This window comes from Manacus candei, unplaced genomic scaffold, assembly GCF_025592945.1.
Source record: "Manacus candei isolate 608988 ecotype Guabito, Panama unplaced genomic scaffold, ASM2559294v1 h1tg000086l, whole genome shotgun sequence".
NCBI classification, from domain to species: domain Eukaryota; kingdom Metazoa; phylum Chordata; class Aves; order Passeriformes; family Pipridae; genus Manacus; species Manacus candei.
The window spans coordinates 2,746,131-2,765,160 of NW_026138134.1; the positions used below are offsets into that span (position 1 = coordinate 2,746,131).

A 19,030-nucleotide genomic window follows, 5' to 3' on the forward strand; every position below is an offset into this window, starting at 1 on the left:
AACTCGATAACTGGGTGCTGGGGAGGGTGCAAAGGTCAGCATCTAGAAAATGCATCATCTTGGTCGAGAGCATGGATGCTCCCAGTGCAAAACCTCCTGGGTTTGGATAGAGGAAATTTGGCAGCCAAATATTCCTGAAAAAAATTAAAGCTATTTGCTGGCCCAGTGGTGTGTCCTGCACAAATGCTCCTGATCTCCCCAGAGGAGGCATTACATGAGCCTGCTTGGAAGCAACCTGGAACATGAGGAATGGTCAAGAAATGGTTTATATCTTGAAAAATTAGATTTTTCCCCCAGTTTTCACCATCTAATAGTGGTTTATTTTTATCTTAACCACTAGTTAATAGTGGTTTGTTTTTAATGAGCTCAGGGTGGCATAAGGGACTTCCTTTAACAGCTTGTGAAAACTGGTGTTCATCTTTCAGGGTAACGTGTGAATGTTAGTAAAAACAAGCAAAAAGGGTGAAGATTGGTGGATAGAAATGAAATGTTCAAGAGCAAGAGGGTAGCTCTTAATTCACTTTATGGCCAATCAAGAGTTGGCATCACCCACCGAGGGTGAACCTGTTCTGGCTGCTCCGAGCAAGATGGATGGTCCTCTGGAGAACCTTCTCCCTCCCTGCTCTGCCATATTTCTTCATTTTAACTTAGCTGAATGCATATATCATAAACTTCAGCCTGCTCAGGCCCTCTCTGAAGACAGTGACATAAAAAACTGTGGAGGGAGCCGTGACTGATTCGGCATCGTTGCAAATCCCACAGCGGCCCCTCTTCAAAAAAATCCCCTTTGGAAAAAGGCAATCTTCCCTTAATACAGAAAAACCCCTTCCATGGCTGGAAAAAAACCCCTCAAGTATCTCTAATAATGTTGAAGCTTCAGGTGGAGAAGAAAAAAAAAGCCTGAGTTGTTGTTTTTCTGATTTCTCACGTTGAACCCTCCGCTATCAGTCGCACGTGTTGCTGCAGGGCAGAAACTGCTGAATGAGCTAGAAAAAATTATCCCCCTTTTCCAACTGGTTTGGAAACAAGAGTTGTGCTTTCCAAACCGAATGTTAACATTTTTCTTTGAAAAAGGAGTCCATAAATGAGGTTTTAAATTTTTTTTTTTTTGCATCCAGGCCTACTTCTAATACGGTTTTATGGGTGTTTTATTAATCAAGGAGGTCATATTCACCTGAGGGGTGGTGGGTGACTGACAATACTTTGATTTTTAAAATGTTTTAAGGCATCAGTGACCACATGGAAAAAAACCCCTGACTTTTCAACTTAAGTCTTTAATTATTTTTACTGGGAAAAGGATGTGATATATTGTTGGCAAAAAAAAAAAAAAAGCAGCCTATAAATTTGAGACTCTTTTAGGTAGGCACAAGCTCTTCGGGAAATACATTTCCAACGTAATGGCAACATTTCAATGATAGCTGAAATAATTTTATTTCATGAGGAAATTTAGGATACTTTGATCTCAAGTCGTTGCCAAAACGTAAAGTACAGCCGGGTCCGGAAATGAAAGAGCCTTTATGGGTTTTATTGCTCACCTTTCCATTCCTCTGTGCAAATGCCCCAAGAGTTGGCTGCAATTCCTGCCCTCCTCGATCCCCAGCCCCCCAGAATTCCCTTTTCACCCAAGGTTTGAGGATTGCCTTGAGCTGAGCTGGAAGGATTTGGCAGGGGTTTGGTGATGCTCTGCTCCTTTTGGCATCTGGGTGCCTGTGGTCAGGGGTTCACCAGCTAAATTGATTTAAGTGGTGGAAGTGGGGGGAAAAAAAAAGAAAAAAAAGAGGGGATTAGTGCATAAAATATAAAAAATAAGAAAGGATTAGTGCATAAAATAGCAGCTTTTGACCCTCCCTCGTGTTGGCTGCCGATAAATCCATTGGGCTGACAGCTTTGCCCTGTTATCCTGACATTCCTGGCCAGGGGCTCCCAGGTGAAACACCTGTCCAGCTTTTCCCTCAGGCATCAGTTGCTTCCCTGGATATTTACAGTGCCCAAGTGCATTTTTTCCCTCCCCAAGATAAATATATAGTGCTATTTGCAGCAGCTGCCTCTCACTTCCATCCTTTTTTTTATTTTTCACGTTTGGCTGTGAGTCCTGCTCTCCCTCCAAACCAACACCCACAAACCTCGATGAACGGCCCGATTTGAGCAGCTCAGATGTTTTTCAGCAATTAAATCGGGCTCTGGGCTGCCACCTTCTGGGAATGTGCTCACCCAAAACCTCACACCCCACAGTGAATCCCCACGTGCTGGCTGTGGGCTCGCTCCTGGCAGGAGCAATAGATGCCAAGCAGGGTATTTTTCCCAAAATAGCAATGTCTTTTTTTTTTTTTTTCCTAGCTTCCCACCCAGATGGCCAGACCATCACAATGCTAAATTCTGCTCTTCCCCAGCTGCAGCTATTTCTGGTGGGGAGGTTTTCCCCTTGGTGTTACCCCCCCAAGGACTCAGATATTCACGTGCCTGCAGCTGCAAGTGAATTTTGACATTGGACACCAAAGATTTTAAGCAGTGAGTTCACTCAGGAGCAGATAATTTTGCCTCCTGCTATTCTGCTGTTAGGGAAAAAAAAGAAGAAAAGCATCATTTTAATCCCATAAATGCAGTCTCCTTCTCCCTGCAAGAGATCTGTGCCATGCAAGAACCCCGCATGCACAGGATTTTGGGTGTGATCTCTCAATTCGTGGGTTATCCATATTAGTGCAAAGTTAAAAAAAAAGAATAACCTCATTTATTCATGCAAAATAAATAGGAGTGGTTGATGCCCATCCCATGCACACAGCACTTGGCTTTCTGTGTGGATATGGTGCATTTGTGAACTTGGGGCCTGGTGGTTCCTGTAAAGCTTGAAGCCTCAAGGAGAAAACCAGAATATTGTGACTCTTCCTCCCAAAAAATGTGGACCTCATGGAGAAGACCAGAATATTGTGACTCTTTCACAAAGGTTGCTGAATGTGCATCAGTTTTGACTGAGCTCATCACTATCCCTGTGACAGTCCCCTTTGACTTTTCCAAATGTCACCATTTCATGGCAAAAGCAACACTGACACTGTTTTTTGGTTATATCCCCTCACAGTGTCAGAGGACTTTACACACCCTTTTTCATTTCTTCAAGGGATGGCACCGTGGCTCTTCTCCAGGTGGGAAGCCAGTGGAGAAGCCAATGCACTGAGGGGCAACGTGAAGGGGAGATCCCTTCAAGAGATGTCATCTCTTACAAAAATGAGGCACTGCAGAAAGAAATGCACTTCTGGAGCATCTGGGAAGATTTTACTGGGTGGTTTTGTGAGTTGGCCCAAGACAGAGCTCAGAGCTGCAGAGGGAACAGGACAGGGGTTTTTTTTTAAGAATTTAAGTTAGATTATTGGCTTTTCTTCTAAAACAACCACACAGTTGCAATGCAATAATGGGAGAGGAGGTTTTTTGGGGCCAAGAGTTGCTTTTGGGTCACATCTACCACCAGCTTTATCCTTTGGGACTTCTCCCTGCCAAATGCTCCTCTACAAATTTGTCTCTTCCTGGTGCCCTTCTTTTTTTCCCCATCTCCTTTGGACATGAAGATGCAAAAAAAAAAAAAAAAAAAAAAAATCTGTTTTCCCCCCAGATAACTCTGCATTTATAGAAAGCAGCAACTTCCAGAGAGGTTGAGGGCGGCATGAGGATTGCCTCCTCAGTTTATGGGATCAAAATCCAGGTTTGCTTCCTGGTTCAAAGCAGGCAAGAGTTTCCACATTTCTGTGCAGTTAGTCACCTCAGCAGAGGAGTCAACTGGGCTGGACAGCACAACATGGGAATCAACTCCACATCAGACACAAAATGTCCCTTCTGGAGTGAGCAGGCAGTGCTTGAGGATGCGACTCTGTGGTGGCCAAAGGCAAAGAGACATAATTTTGGGGGGGATTTAGTGTCTGATTTCAGAAAATGGGCAAGTTTTGCATTTATGATTTGTCTTCTGACTTCCAAAAAGGGAGAATAACTGGAAAGGGGATGGAAATCCCTATTTAGGCCCTGTGGTCAGGCATGAAGGGTGGAAAGAAGACGCCCCGGGTGCACCAGAGCTCACCGGGGGAAAATGTATTGAGGTTCACCAATGGCAGTCATCATCTCCTCCTTTGCCTGGCTGCTATCCAGGGGAGATGTCCCTGCTGTGCTTTGGCCCTGATGCATTCCTTATCCAAAATCCCAAATCTCAAATAATCACCAAAGCACGATGAGGGTCAGCAAGTCACCTTGGGCTCCTCCCGGGGGCCACGTGGGGCAGGGCTGTGCCGGGGTGAGGAACGTCACCTCTCCTTGCTGTCTTCTTTTTTCTCTCCCTTTATGTGATTTTTTTTTTTGGGGGGGGGAAGAGATCCCTCTTAATGCAGCAGCTGCTCTCCTGCCCACAGGTTCTCGATGTGAGTCCCACCCAGGATGCACCATGTCTCCCCAGCACCGGCTCTGACGATGATGGCCACCCAGACAGTGCCTCCTCCTCCCTACCAAGACACCCCACAGGTGAGTGTCCTGCAGCACCCACGGGCTCCTCCAGACCCCTGGGGACCCCCAGGGCCTGCATTAATTACCCTGCCTTCCTAAATAATGGCCATTGCAAAGTATTTCACCCCGGAACGTTCACGTCAGAGACTGGCCAAATGAAACCCCTTCTTGACACAGTCTGCAAGATTGAAAGGTTTTGGGTCAAACTGTGTTTTTTCCCCCTTTCAGTCTTATTTTGGGGTCATTGAGTCTTCTTAGTGGCATGTTTGCAACCAGCAGTTTAATTACCTGGAAAGACAAAGTGTTTGACTAAACCAGGACGGGTTTAGCCATAGAAATGGCCCTTTGATTTGTTCCAATGGCATTTTTTAATAACCTGTGGCAGGGGAGAAAAAAAGATTTCGTCTCCAATGGTGCTCTAAGGGGTCAAATAACTTTTCCGAGCATCATTATGGAGTTATTGTAAGAAGAGGAGTTTGTCCAAGAGAAACTCTACTGGAGCACCCCAATAGGCTGGACTTGGAGGTTGAGGATGGATTTCAGAGGTGGTCCTGCACCCTGCAGCCCACCCTAAGATTTTTTAGGGGCGAATTTATGTCACATTTCTGCTAGGGATGATCCACTGAGCCCTGAGACAGCTCTGTTTCCAAAGCAGCTTTTTTTTGTTGTTGTCCATACGGAAGATTTTGAGTTTCTCCCCGTTTGCTGCTCCTTTCAGTCGCAAAAGCAGAGAAAAATCTCCCCTCCCAGGAAAAAAAAACCCCAAAACAAAACCCAACAACAACAACAAAAAAAACCCCAAACCCAAACCCCGAACCTGTTCTCTGCAAGCTAAAATAAATAAATTGACTTTTTCACCCCCCCCCTGAAGCCTCCCCCCCCCGGGTCAAAATCTCCCCTCCCAGGAAAAAAAAACCAAAACAAAACCCAACAAAAAAACCCACCCCAAACCCAAACCCCGAACCTGTTCTCTGCAAGCTAAAATAAATAAATTGACTTTTTCACACCCCCCCCTGAAGCCTCCCCCCCGGGTCTCCTTCCCGCTCGTTTCCTTGGGTGGGAAAAGGTCACTTCTCACAAACGACACCTCGGTGGGGTTTTTATGGCTCCTCCAACTTCTGTGTCATCATTTACTCGCTTGGCTGCTTCGCTCCAAGTAGGGCTTTTTTTTTTTTTCTTTTCCCAGTTTTTTTTTCTTTCCCTCCCTTTTCTCGCTTACACAGCGGGAGCCGCGGCGCCGTTTTAGCCCTAATGGGCAATTGAAAGGGATTTTTAAAATAGCCGACATTTTCCGGAGCATCCTACGGCGACATCCCCTCCACCCAGCTCCCTCCCTGCCCCTCAGCTGCCCCCCTCTTTTAATACACTGAATTTTGGGGGACCCTCAGGAGCATCGTTGACCAAATCCTTCCTTTTTTTCCCCTTATCAAGGGGGTTGCTCAAGTGTTTTTTGGTTTTTTTTGGGTGAGGAAAAGCTGAGAGTTGATTTCCTTGACTCATCTGTGGCTGTGCTGTGAACTTTTCACCTGCAAAAATTTGAGGTTTCTAAGGGAAAAGCAAATTGCACGCGAATTTCTTCTCCCCAGAGACGGGGAGGACTTGGTGATAAATAAATAAAATAAATTAAAAAATGATCAGTTGTTAGAGCTACGATGAGCTCCTCATCAAGGGGAGAAGAGTCCTAAAAAATGAGATTTGAGGAGCTTTGCATTCGTGTTTTACAGCAGAGGTTGGAAGCTGTTACCTTCACTGTCAGAAATGTGCAGAAATGAAGCAGAAATTAGGGGGAAAGCTGCCTTTTTGAGGGAAAAAAATGCTTTATTAATCACCTGAATCTGTTAAAGGGGTGTAACATGGAGCATCTTTTATACTGAGCACAGGCACTCTCTTCAAGCATTCTACCTGTTGACAATTAAGGAGTCTGCCTAAAAATCCATGTGTTTTCCATAATAAATTAAAACTAAAAAGCTAAAGAAGAGTCTTCAGCCACTGGCAAAGTTAGCAAAAAAAGAGGTTGTTTTAAAAATAGGTATTTTCAGTGCTGAAAGCGATGAAAGAAGCTTTGCCCTACCAAAAAAAGTGCTTCTTGGGTGGTTACAACAGGGAAAAAAAAGGGGAGGGGAGAGGAAATTATTTATTTATGTATTGAAAAAATTTATTTAGGAGAAAAGGTTATTAAAAATCAGGTGGAGATGTTAATTTTTCATAAATTTCAACACAGAAAGGGGTAAAAAGTATCTTCTCCCCCCTCCCCAAAGGTGGTTACAATAGGGACAAAAAAGATAACTTAATAAATAAATGTATTTTAAAAAATAATTAAAAATTGGATGGAGAAGTTGATTTTTCATAATTTTCAGCCCAGGAAGTGATAAAAGCAGCTTTGCCTTCCACCCCCCAGGTGCTTTTCAGGTGGTTATAACAGTGACAAAAATGGAAAAATTATGAACATCCTTCTACTTTTTTAGTCCTGAAAAATATTTTTGAAAAAGCCACGGGGTAAAAACTGAATGGACATCAAGATTTTTTCAGTGGGAGCCACAAAACCCCTCCAATTCCTGGTGTCCTCAGCTGGTTTTTGGGCTCAGAACTGCTGTTTTCAGCACGTGTGACAGGATTTCCCAGCGAAATGCTAAGAAAGAGGGTAAATATTGCTGATTTAGGGGATTTACTCCTTGAACTTGATGTCTTTGGACGTATCTTCACAAAAAAAAGCCTAAAGAAGAGGGATTATGGCATTTAAAACTGCAGGAAGCCCTCCCAGAGCTAATGCTGGCAGAGGATTTCCTTCCAAAAGAAGCAAAAAACCCCAGAAATATCAAATCTGAACCCCAAAAATGTAATCCCCAACCCCAGAAATATCATACCCAAACCTCAAAAATGTAACACCTGGAAATACTGTACCCAAACCCCAGAAATGCAATACCCAAACCCAAAAATATCATGCCCAGCTGGAGCAGCACCTTAAAAATATCAGCTTTACCCAGGCAAAAACACAGGGATTTTTTACTGTTTACTATTTATTTCCTATTTTCTGAATCTCCTTCTAATTTTTTTTTGGATTTTTTCTTAATCTTTAAAAAATTTTGACCTTTTTAGGTGCTCTACGTTTTAAACATGATTTTAAGAACATCTTTAACATAATTTTAGAACTGTTGTAGTGTTTTAACATCTTTTAATGTGCTTTCTACATCTGAAAACATTTGAGGTTTTTACATGTTTGTAAACGTATCAATTACATTTTCCCACATTTTAAATATATTATTTTTAAACATGTTTTCATTTTTATGTCTTTAAAACTATTTTTTACATTTTAAAACTGTTACTTTTGCTGACGTATTTGTAAACATACTTTGAACATATTTTTACATTTTTATATATTTTTACGTATATTTTAACATATTTTTAACATATTTAAACATGCTTTAACGTATTTTTAACAGTTTACACAATTATTTTTATTATCTACATTATTTTTTACCTTTCTTTTACTCTTTTCTCTACATTTTTTAACACGGAATTTGTACTTTTTTTAAATTTTCTTTCTTTATTTTCCTTTTTCTCCCCCTGCAACTCTTTTTGGACATATTCCAGGGGGAAAAAAAAACCTCAAAACCTGCATTTTTTTTCAATGCCTACAACTTTCATACCCAAATATCTTACCCTTATTTCCCCATTTTCCCACTGCCTTTTCCCTCCTTTCCCACCCCCACCTGCTCCCCTTAAAGCCATTTTTGGCTCCATTTTTGCCTTCCTCCCTGTCCACCTGCAAATCCCTCCATCCCAGCATCATCTCACCTCTTTTTCCACGGACTTGGAATTATTTTTGCTTATTTTTTATTCTTTTCTTTAGTCCAAGGTGAGGTAATGGCTTCGAGGTAAAAGCCCCAGAGGAGGCTTTTTTTTTTTTTTTTTTGGGTAAGAGCTCAATTAGTTGCAGACTTGGCTGGAAATATTCAGCTTGGCAGGATTTCGGGGCAGGATGCAAAAAGGGCTTTGGAATCCTGGTAAATGAGTGTGATGAGGGGGAAAAAAAATGGGAAAAGATTGGGGAAAAAGCCATTTTTTTCTCCCACAGAACTGTAATTTTCAAGGGAGATAATAGGGGAAAAAAGGGGAGAAAGAGGAGGAGGTTGGGAAGATATTCAGTGGCATGGCTGGAGCATCCCAAAATCTGCTGGCATTTTGGTTTTAGGTGGAAGATGAGAGGGGGGGAAAAGGAAAATCCAAACTGCTGGGGTTGGAAGGGGAAGGGAAGCCCAAATTTCACTCATTTCTTTAGCACCAGGGAAGGGAGGAAGGACAGAAATCAAAGTGGCTGCTCAGTTGGGAGAGCTGGAAATTAAATAGTGCTGGGTGAATTTGCAGGTGCTGGAGCCAAACTTTGGAGTTATGAACAATAAAGGAGATTGGAGAGGAAAAAAAAAAAAGAAAAAAAGTGAGGAAAAAAGCGACAGCAAAAGGTCAGGCAGGAGATATTAAAGGCAAATATTTTAAAAGCAAAAGGTGTCGTGGTTTTGGTCCAACTTGGGTTTACAAAGCTTTATATATATATAAATATATATAATAATGAATAACATAATAATTTATGCATATGAGCATTTTGATATATTAATGATCACAAAGAAATCTAGAGGCATATCAGACAAATAAATAAATAATACCTATAAGCACATTTCTGTGTAAATAAACACAGAAATAAATATGGGAGTGTATCAGACAAATAATATGTATTATTTATATGGAGATCTACACAGAAACATTATACAAATATAGATAATACATAATTACATATAGACACAGAAATAAGTACATATAAGTCTATTAGACAATAAATAAATGATAAATCTAATATTTAGCAAGAACCAGAGCTTCCTTTTGCTCCCCACCTCGAGGGAGGATTGAACATTTACTGGTGAAAATAAGCAAATGCTTATTTTTTACAAATTTTGACAGCAAAACAGGTGAAACAACCACTTTGCAGTAATTCTCTGCTGAGATTTTTGGTTAAAACCACCAGATTTGGGGCACTGCTGATGCATTTGAGCCCCTGTCACTTCACATTCCCACTGGATTTTTTTTTTTTAACGGAATCTTGTGAGGATAACACAAAGCTTGGACCTGTCTGAAGCCTGGCAGCAGATCATTCAGGGGTTTTTTTTAATGATATTGTCAGTTTTAAGGGAGAATTTCCCCTAAGTAGGTGTTATCCTGTACCAGAGGGCGGCAGTTTTGGGGTGACGCCGGAAATGTGTGCAGGGATTTGCAGGAGCTCTGCAAATCTCACGTCCTACAGACCCAAAATAATCCCAGATTTTAAAATAAGCACAAAGTTTGTTGTCAGGATCGTTTATGACACAGCAGATCCCCGGGTTGTCAGCAATCCTGGGCAGCATCTGGGCTAAAAATGGGTGATTTGCACGCGGGCACCAAAAAAAAAGGTTGATTTTTTTCTTTTTTTGGCCGTCTTCTCTCAGCGCCAAGATGAGTCATTGCTGGGCTTGGCGAGTTGGAAGAGGCTCGCCTAATTTTGGGATAAAGTGGAAAATGAGTGTGTCTAGACAGTAATACCTGCTCTGAAAAAAACTCCTGGCAAAGCTGATTTAATCTGGGGCTCGTGCGAAACGTCCCTCCCGAAATTACTGCACGCGGGAAGGACGGCGGCTCTTTTTCCTCCTGTATTTTCCCCAAGTGGAAAGTGGGGGAAAAAAACCTCTCTAAAACCCTAAACCTGCTCTTTCCAGGCCGAGATGAAACACAAATATATTCCTTTTACCTCCCCCACGCCATCCCTCTCCGAGCCCCGTCGCGGCGCCGCCGCCTCCCGATTCTCCAAAATTCCGAAAAAACTCGGCCGAAAAGCACAACAAACGCTATCAGTGTTTTATTTTCTTCCCTTTTTTTCTTTTCCCCCCCCTCTCCCCTTCCCAGATGACAGCCACAGCCCAGCAGCCCACCAAGGCACAGCCCGTGCACCTCGCCACGCCGGCGGCGGCCGCCAACACTCCGGTGCCGGCCACGGGCGGAGACCCCCAGGCGCAGCTGGAGGCCGACAAGAGGGCTGTCTACAGGTGATGCAAGCTAATTGCAGCGTGCATTCATTCATTAATGCATTAATTAATGCAGTCTAATTAATGGCTCGCTGTTGTAATGCATGGTTGGCGCGCCCATTCGGCGATGCATTAATTAATGCCCGGGTTACCCCCTCGATCCTTGGGTGCATCCGTTGTTATAATGCTTTATTAATCTGTTCTTCCAATGCATTAATTAGCATTAGAAGGGGGGAATTAGCAATTAGCTCCTTTTTTTCAATAGTACCTATTGGTCATAACTCATGGTGGTGGAGCTCCTTCATGTGCTTCGTTTTGCAGCATCTCCCCCCAACCTCTCCAAAATATTCACCCTCAAAAAAACCCCAGATTAATCTTTTTAGGGGGCAAAGCTGTGTGATTTGGGGTTGAATAAGTAATAAAGTCACATATTAACCTGAAATGTGCAGTTTGTGCATCCATACAGGATGGATGACTCCTTCAGTCCACTTTTCATGTCACTTTGGGGATGATAATATATAATATTGTAATATATGCAATAATGTGATCATATAATTGCTGTAAGTAATATTCTAATTATGTAAATAGTATAATTATATAAGTAATATATAGTGATATAAGGGAGATGTGATTATTTACAATATTAGAACAGTAATGATGTAACAATAACTATATTTTGATATAATTAGGATAAAGATTTAAGGTTAAGGATTAACCCCCTGTCAATGGCCAGGGCTGTGGTGGCTTGTGAACAAAAAAAAAACCTTGGGGTTGAAGGAATTAAAATATTTGTACTCCAAATATTCAAATATTACGAGGCTAAAAGGTCTGAAAAGGCAGATGAAAGTGTGGAATAAACTCACTCTTTCCCAGGAAAATGCAAAAGATTATTCGGCACAGTTCTCCCAGTGTTGAAAATCATTTTCTCAATGCAAAAAAAGCCATTTGAGGGCAAAACCACCTTCTCTTTGCCCTTCCAGGAGGAGTTTTGTTGAAGCATTCATGGGATAAGGAAAACAAAAAAACCCCAAACCACCTTTGGAGTTTTCACAGCCTAAATTTGAACATGAAAAACGTGCAAAAAATACCTTGTGGGATGTATTTCCCACCTAGAAAAGTGGGGGAAAATTTGTTACCTGGTCCCATGTGTGGACTCATTGCCCAAATTGAGATGCTTATTTTTTGGGTTCCAGCCAAATGACCCCCCAGATAAATTTTTATCCCTAAAATGACCCTTTTTGGATGAATATTCACCTCTCCAATGGTTAATATGGATGGTGGGTATGTCATTAGCTATCAAATGCACACAAGGATTTTCTCAGAAACCCTCCTTCCCCCCAAAAAATGGATTTTTGTCACTTTTCAATAATTGCACCAAGGCAGAAGGAATCAGCTGTAAGTGTCTGTTGATCAACCTGGAGGGAAATTGCTGGCAAAATGTGATGGGAAATATAAAAAAACCATGGACAAGTCACCCCACCGGGTTTTATGCTCTAGCAGGAGGTTTATCACCCATTTAAAAAATAGAAAAAAGGGAAAAAAAAAAAAAATCTTCCCCCTCTCTGCTTGGTGTGGGAGCAGCTTGGCCAAGACTGGTCCAGCAGTGTCACTTCTCTGCAGTTTTTTTCCAACTTAAATGTTTTCTTGACTTTATGCAACAGTGGGCCTGGGACTTCCCAGTGGATTTCTGGACCTGAAAAAAATGGTGCTTCTGAAGGGAAATGATGCTTAAACCACCCGAGCACCGCAAATTGGATTTTTCCAAGTGGGAAATGGCTGAGTTTCTTTGCATTAAGTTTCTTTTTTTTTTTTTCCTTTTTCTTTTTTTTTCCTTCTCTTTTTTGAGGGGGAAAGGGGTGAAAAAAACCCCCCAAAATTCCTGTTGTGATGTGCCCACAGTGCCACTGGCTCGAGCCTGGCTGAAGATGGGAAATTAGGCCATTAGAGGAATTCATTCCTCTTTATTAGCCCGTGTCGAATCCTTTTTATTAGTGGCTGCAAACGACCTCTCTCCTGCAGGAAAATGTCAGGGCTGGTTCAGCCCTTTCATTTGGAAGATTCCCTGGGAAAAAAACCCAAAAAAACCACAACACAGGTGGGTTTTTTTTTTTTTTGCAAGACTGTATCCAGCAAAAGCAGATTTTTCCATCCCAAAACTCTCCTTCTTGCCATAGGGGTGGTTTTCCACCTGTGTAATGCCAGGAGTGAGGAAAATCCTTCTGTTTCCCCTGTGCATCCTGGATATCCATCTGTTCTCCCCACTGCAAATTTCATAGCAAGGAGGGGCTCCAGAGCTCAATTTTTATGCCACAACCTCCACCTGCAAACCCCTGTGGTGGGCCAGCCTTTCCTCTGCCTGGTGTGACCACGGAGAGGCTGGGAATGGAGAAAATGGTGGTTGGGATTGGGGTTTTCCCCATGCAAAAATGCAAAAGCCCTCACAGAAACACAACGATTCAGCACATGGCTCATGGCAAACCCCCAAATTCCAGCGGTCCTTGCCTTTGTGCTCAGAGTGCCCTCAGTGCTCTTCCTTAACTCATCCCAGGGGATTTTGCCTCCCTGGTTCCCCCTTATTGTATTATATTATTTTGCTATTTTATCATTTTATTTAATGTTTATTTTGTTTAGTGTTTTCATTTATTATTTCCTTTCATTTAATTTTATTTACCGATGGATTTGATCGGGTCGGGTTCTACTTTGCTTCCCTTTATTTTGCCTAAAATTTTTAGTTTATTTTAGTTTAATTTTCCAACTGAAAAGCAAACCATTCTCCCCTCAGCCATGTGCATCCCCCTCCTCCTCCTCTCCAGCTCCAGAACATTCCTGGGGGTCCACAGCAGCACTGCCCCTATAATTAATGCTGAAGAGCACGGGGCGACGCCGGCCTTAATCCCCCCTTGATCGATGCAACCCCTCAAAGCAAAGGGGCTACAAATTGCTCGGGGGCTGCAATCCCCTTCCCCCCTCCTCAAACCCCCATGCTTGGGGTAATTCCGTGCCTTTGCTCCTAATTGATGGAGTGGCCCTGGAAATGGGAGCAGGCACCTGCTGCAGTGCCACCAGTTCATAAGTCCCAATAATTCCAGCCGCCGCCTGGAATTTGCCTTTCATATCCCCCGGCTAAGCCCCGGCGGGGCTGCTGAAATTATGAAATGATTTCCCCCCCTCGCCGCTCTCCGCTCCAGCCTCAGTGAATCTTGCATTAAACCAGGATCAGGACAGATTAAACTATAATATGCTGTGGTATTAACGGCTGCAAATGAAGACTTAGCCGGGGGGTTTAACCCCTTCGCCTGACTCCGGCTCAAAAAGGCTGTCGGGAAGGGAGTCGTGATCATCTTTTGGGACATCTTTTGGAGATAAAATGGTGGAGCCCATCCCGTTGTGCTGGGGTGACTGGAGTGCTGTGGGAGACCGTTTCTGCAGCACTGTTTTGCATTTCTGCCCTGAAAGACTCTGTGAAACTTTTTTACTTTAATTTGCACTGCTGGGGAGGCTCACTGGAGTTTGGGTTAACCCCTAGTCTGCATCCCTGTACTCCCCACATGCTTTGGTGCTGTATGTGTATTTGCATTTTATATTGCATCAGTTCAGCATCATTATTGGAGAGAATCGTGGATTTCAAGAGGAACTATAAATCTTTGTTTTCAAGAGTCCTCTCCTGGTAAGAAAGAATTGGGATTGGACCCACCTGTGTGGACTCGACAGAGGTGCAGAGACATCTTGGTGGAGGGGCAAGCCAAAGCAGGGTTGGTCCATAGGATGCTGCAGGCATGTAGGAGTCCCCATCCATCATGTCCAACAAACAGAGGTGATTTGAGGTAAAATATTACCACTGAAGAGCAGGATGCCTTTCTGTCCTTGAAATGCAAAGGCACCGAGACAGCAGATGGCTCCAAGACATCCACCTTTTTGTCTATGTAGGAAATACCAACTTTGGTGCAGAGATGGAAAACACCAAGGCATTGGGAGGAGTCATTGCTTGATGGAGGAGATGGTGAATTTTGCCATTTTTAAGCTTTTTTGTTGTTGTTGTTGGAAAAGGTCTAGAGGGAGCACTTCCAGCATGGCTTGGTAGCGAGGTTTGCACCACCAGGTTCTTACGAGCTGGGAGGGGAAGGATGGATGGATGGATGGATGGATGGATGGATGATGTGGGGTAAAGATGGACATGTGACCTAAACTAGTGGTCATTATGGGGGTCTCCTTTGTCCTCTGCAGGCACCCGCTGTTCCCGCTGCTGACGCTGCTCTTCGAGAAGTGCGAGCAGGCGACGCAGGGCTCTGAGTGCATCACCTCAGCCAGCTTCGATGTCGACATCGAGAACTTTGTCCACCAGCAGGAGCAGGAGCACAAGCCCTTCTTCAGTGATGACCCCGAGCTGGACAACCTGGTAGAGGCAGCTGAGGCTTGGCAGATGGTTTTTAGGGGGGGGGTGTGGCAAGAAGGTGGAGGGTGAGGAGCAAATTAAGATCTGCCCCCATGTCTTTGGGCTCTGTAGTGTTGGATCTCTTGGCAATGTTCTCCATAGACCTTGTGAAACCTTCTCCAGTACCTTCTCTGAGACCTTTTGCAGAAGATCCCCTGTGAGAACAAACCCCTAGCCCATTTTTGGCTAGTTTTCCCACTCAAACTCCATGGGGTCAACGAGGTTGCTGGAAACAGCCGAGGTCACTGGATGGTTTGTGCCCCAAAACTTGCAATCTCTCTAGGAATTCCTTCTCTTCAGTGCAACATTCAATAGCATCAGCATTCCTGTCTGGCACCACCTTGTTCCAAGTGTGATGGCCAGCTCTTGTCCTAGAAGCAGGGCAAAGGGAGAGCTTTTTCCATAAGGTGTCAATGATTTGGGACACACTGGACCAGTTTTGATGGCTTCCCTGTCACTGCAACCCCAATTTCCTACTGTACCCATTGCTGCTGGAAGGTGCCTCAGAAGACTGTGCTTGGGGTGGAGCTTCTGTCTTGTGCAGACCTCAGGAAGCATCCCCAAATCCCATTATTTTGTCTGGAAGGCATCCACATGTGGTCTTCATGGCAAGTGTGGGTAGGCAGGTGTGTGGCAACATCCTGATGCTCTGCAAACAAATTGTCAAGGCCTTAAGGGGCAATTTTGCCCACCTCTGATGATGCAAAGAGCAAAACACCTTCCCTGGGTGTTGGTGTGTTCCCTGGGATGTGCAGAAGAGGGATTTCCATCCCAGAAAAGAAGCAAAATCAGGCAACTCAAAGGCAGCTTTTTCTAAGTATTACAGATATCAAGAAGGTGATTTTGGATGATGATCTGTCACAAAGGGAAGAAGAAAGGGCAAAGCTTGTCTAGGTGCAAGTACTACTGCTTTCCTAAAAAATGCAAGAGGTGGTTTCAAGATGGAGTAAAATCCCACACGTTTTGTGCCTGATTTCAGCTCGTGGAGGAGATTTTTGCAACATCCCTAAACCAAGAGCCCGTGGAATGCCCTCCAAAAAATTTGCAGGTTGTGCTAAGCCCTTTTGCATGTTACTAAACCCATTTTGCAATAACCTGTAGTCAAGAACAGAAATCACTCTGGGACAAGTAATCAAAAAAACCCCCAAACAAACCCATGTTTTGGATTATTTCAGTTTTGGGACTAAACATGCATCTGATGCTGTGATACACCAACAAAACCCCATTGCATTAAAATAGCTAAAAATGAGTGTAATGATCTAGCAGGAGGAGAGAAATGAAACCAGGTGAAGCAACAAATAAATTCTAAAATTTTGGGGAAGGAAAACCTATTTCTACACATATCAAGGTGAAACACCTTCAGCAGATAGTGCAACAAATGTGTCCACACTGGTCATTTTCCCTGGTTTTTTTTTGTGGTTTCTTAAAAAAAACCCCACACAGTAATCATGTTCTTTGGGCATATTTGGAGCAACTCTTGCTGCCAAGGTGAAATTTGGCCGTGGGCAGTTGCACTGATCCCCTGTATAACCTTGCTGCACTCAATATGTTCATATTCATATTTATCTATAGCTTTCTATATCTATATCTGTAGCTATATCTGTGTCTCTGTGTATTTGTATACATTCTACCCAACACCCAGAACTCCTCCAAAAACCATCCAGGTTGCTCAGTGGGGAACACCTGCATCAAGACAGGGGAGACCTTTAACATGCTACTGAAGAAGCACCGTTCCTGTCGGTGGGAGGCACTGGCTGAAGGGAACGCCGGGAGAAAAAGTCTTGCAGTGCTCAAAACTCAACATTCCCACCTGTTCTTGAGCTGGCACTTCTCCCCTGTTTACATTGTTATTTTTTTCAGTGTTGGGTGGCTTGCCTTTTTTTTATTTAAGGCCACCGATTCGCCGGAAAAGCGGCGACGGCAAAGCGGGGATGAAAAGGCCAGTGGCATTAGCTATCATTAGAATAAGAGTCATGTATTCCTCACCGCCAAGATGCACATAATTAGAAATTAGAAAAAGGTCAGATCTCACCATTATCAACTCAATCAGCTGCCGAGTGCCACACAGTCAATTAATTCAGCATCTGTATTTTTTACAACCCCGCGCACGTCCGCCGTCCGACTGTAACTCTTTATCCGGACAGATATACGGCGCAGCGGAGCAGGGACATAAAATGAGACCCTAAGCAAATGAGCTGAGATAATTGAGAGATTTATTTTTTATACATATATGTGTCAGGTCTTCCTGCCTTTGCCCTTGAATATTGACTTTCATGGCCGCTGAGCCCTGGGAGGACGCGGGAAGCCGGGGCACGGCACCTCCGCCTCGCGCTCTGCCTGCAGAGGGAGGGGGGAAAAAAGTGGGAAAAAAGAGCAAAAAAACCCCCAATCCCCCCCCCCCAAAAAATCTTTCCATCCACAACCCATCATCCCCGTTGCTCACCAACCAAAAATTCACTTCCTCCGTGGCGGAGCCACCGCTGGAGTTTGGCCCTGGAATTTTTCAGGGTGTTTCCCAACCGTGGCGACTTGCAGTTTGTAAAGATGACCACTAAAATTTGCAAGTTAAAAACACCCTTTGAAATGCAAAGACGCTTTGTTACATAAAACGGGATTTATTGCCCCGGAGTGAATAGCTGAAATTTTATATATTATGCAAGATTTCAAACAGCAGCCATAAAACTTAAGGTTTCAGCTCGGCGAGAGGAATGTTTTATGTGTAAATTTTTTAAGGTTTATGGGGTACGTTTTAATGAGGCCCAGGCTTTGCACCAGCAACAGCTCACGGCTGAGTTGCAGCCCCGTAATCTTGTTAGAAGAAGTGGCCTCTGGAGAATAACCAAACACTTTTCAACATCCAGGGGTTTGGCTTGGAATTTTTTTTTTTGGGGGGGGGAGGGGAGGGAGGCACAGGAAGCAATTCCCACAAAGGTGAATTTGGTGATTTTTTTTTTTCCCCTCTTTGGAATTTCATTGATGGGGAAGGAAAAGAAATGCAGATGTGCAGACAGATGGGCTCTGGGATGGGTTTTGGGGCGAGAATATTGATTTTTTTTTTTTTTGGTTGTGCCGAGAAAGGAAATTAATTTGTTTCTACCACGGGGATCAGTTCCACTGATTTTGGGGTGAGAGTATTGACTCTTTGGGTGTTTTTTTCCCTGAGGAAAAGCATTATTTTAACTTTGCCATCGTGTGCCCTTGTGCAGATGGTGAAGGCGATCCAGGTGCTGCGCATCCACCTCCTGGAGCTGGAGAAGGTCAATGAGTTGTGCAAGGACTTTTGCAACCGCTACATCACCTGCCTCAAAACCAAGATGCACAGTGACAACCTACTCAGGAATGACCTGGGGGGGCCCTACTCCCCCAACCCCTCCTCCATCAGCCTCCACCCCCAGGTAACTCCTTAAAATTCCTCTCTACTCTCCATCCTTGCACCTTGGCCAAGTTGGGCCAACAAGGCTTCAGAGCTGCTCTACAACAGTTGTGGCCTCCTCAGAATCCATCCCCAATAATGAAAAAAAACAACCCTCTGTATCTTGCTCATGTGTCAAGTGACTCTGTGGTTGATTTTTTTTTTCTTTATTTTAATTATTTTTATGACCTTTTTTTTCTCGTGGGTTTGGCAGAGCTGCAACCCACAATGGTTGTGACTCTGCAGAAAGGAGAGTGGAGGACTTCTCCTAAACTCTAATGCTGCAGCAATGAAATGTGAGGGGAAGGAATATCAACAAGAAATCAGCATTTTTTTTCATGAAAAAATAGTAATTATTGGCAGGAGGGGCAGAGACACCTTAATTTTCTTCACTGCTTCTCTCTCCCTGTTTGTTTCAAGGCAGCTCAACAGATTTTTGGGTCTCAGATAACCCTTTTTGGCTTCACTGCTCTTTTTCTGGGGCCTCAGCACATCTTACAGTTCTTCCCCAGCATGATCAGCGTTCCCTTAGCTTCTTTTTTGCATAACTTGGATTTTAGCTGGGAGAAGAAAACATTTGGTGCCTCAAGCATAGTGGAAGAGTCCAGGGAAATGTTCTGTTTCTGAGAATTGCAAAAATATCAACTGAAGTGGCCAAACCAA

At 43.6% G+C, this 19,030-nt stretch overlaps 1 protein-coding gene across 4 annotated transcripts in view; it reads left to right on the forward strand.

The window, feature by feature from the left end:
• Positions 1-19,030, forward strand: part of PKNOX2 (PBX/knotted 1 homeobox 2) — an 85,700-nt gene that overhangs the window by 54,108 nt on the left and 12,562 nt on the right. For all 4 annotated transcript variants that reach the window (XM_051812500.1, XM_051812499.1, XM_051812502.1 and 1 more), the window contains 4 exons: positions 4,386-4,494; positions 10,405-10,544; positions 14,748-14,919; positions 18,162-18,350. In XM_051812500.1, coding sequence (XP_051668460.1) covers positions 4,411-4,494; positions 10,405-10,544; positions 14,748-14,919; positions 18,162-18,350 — 585 coding nt within the window. In that variant the 5' untranslated portion in view covers positions 4,386-4,410. The remainder of the gene's footprint in view (positions 1-4,385; positions 4,495-10,404; positions 10,545-14,747; positions 14,920-18,161; positions 18,351-19,030) is intronic.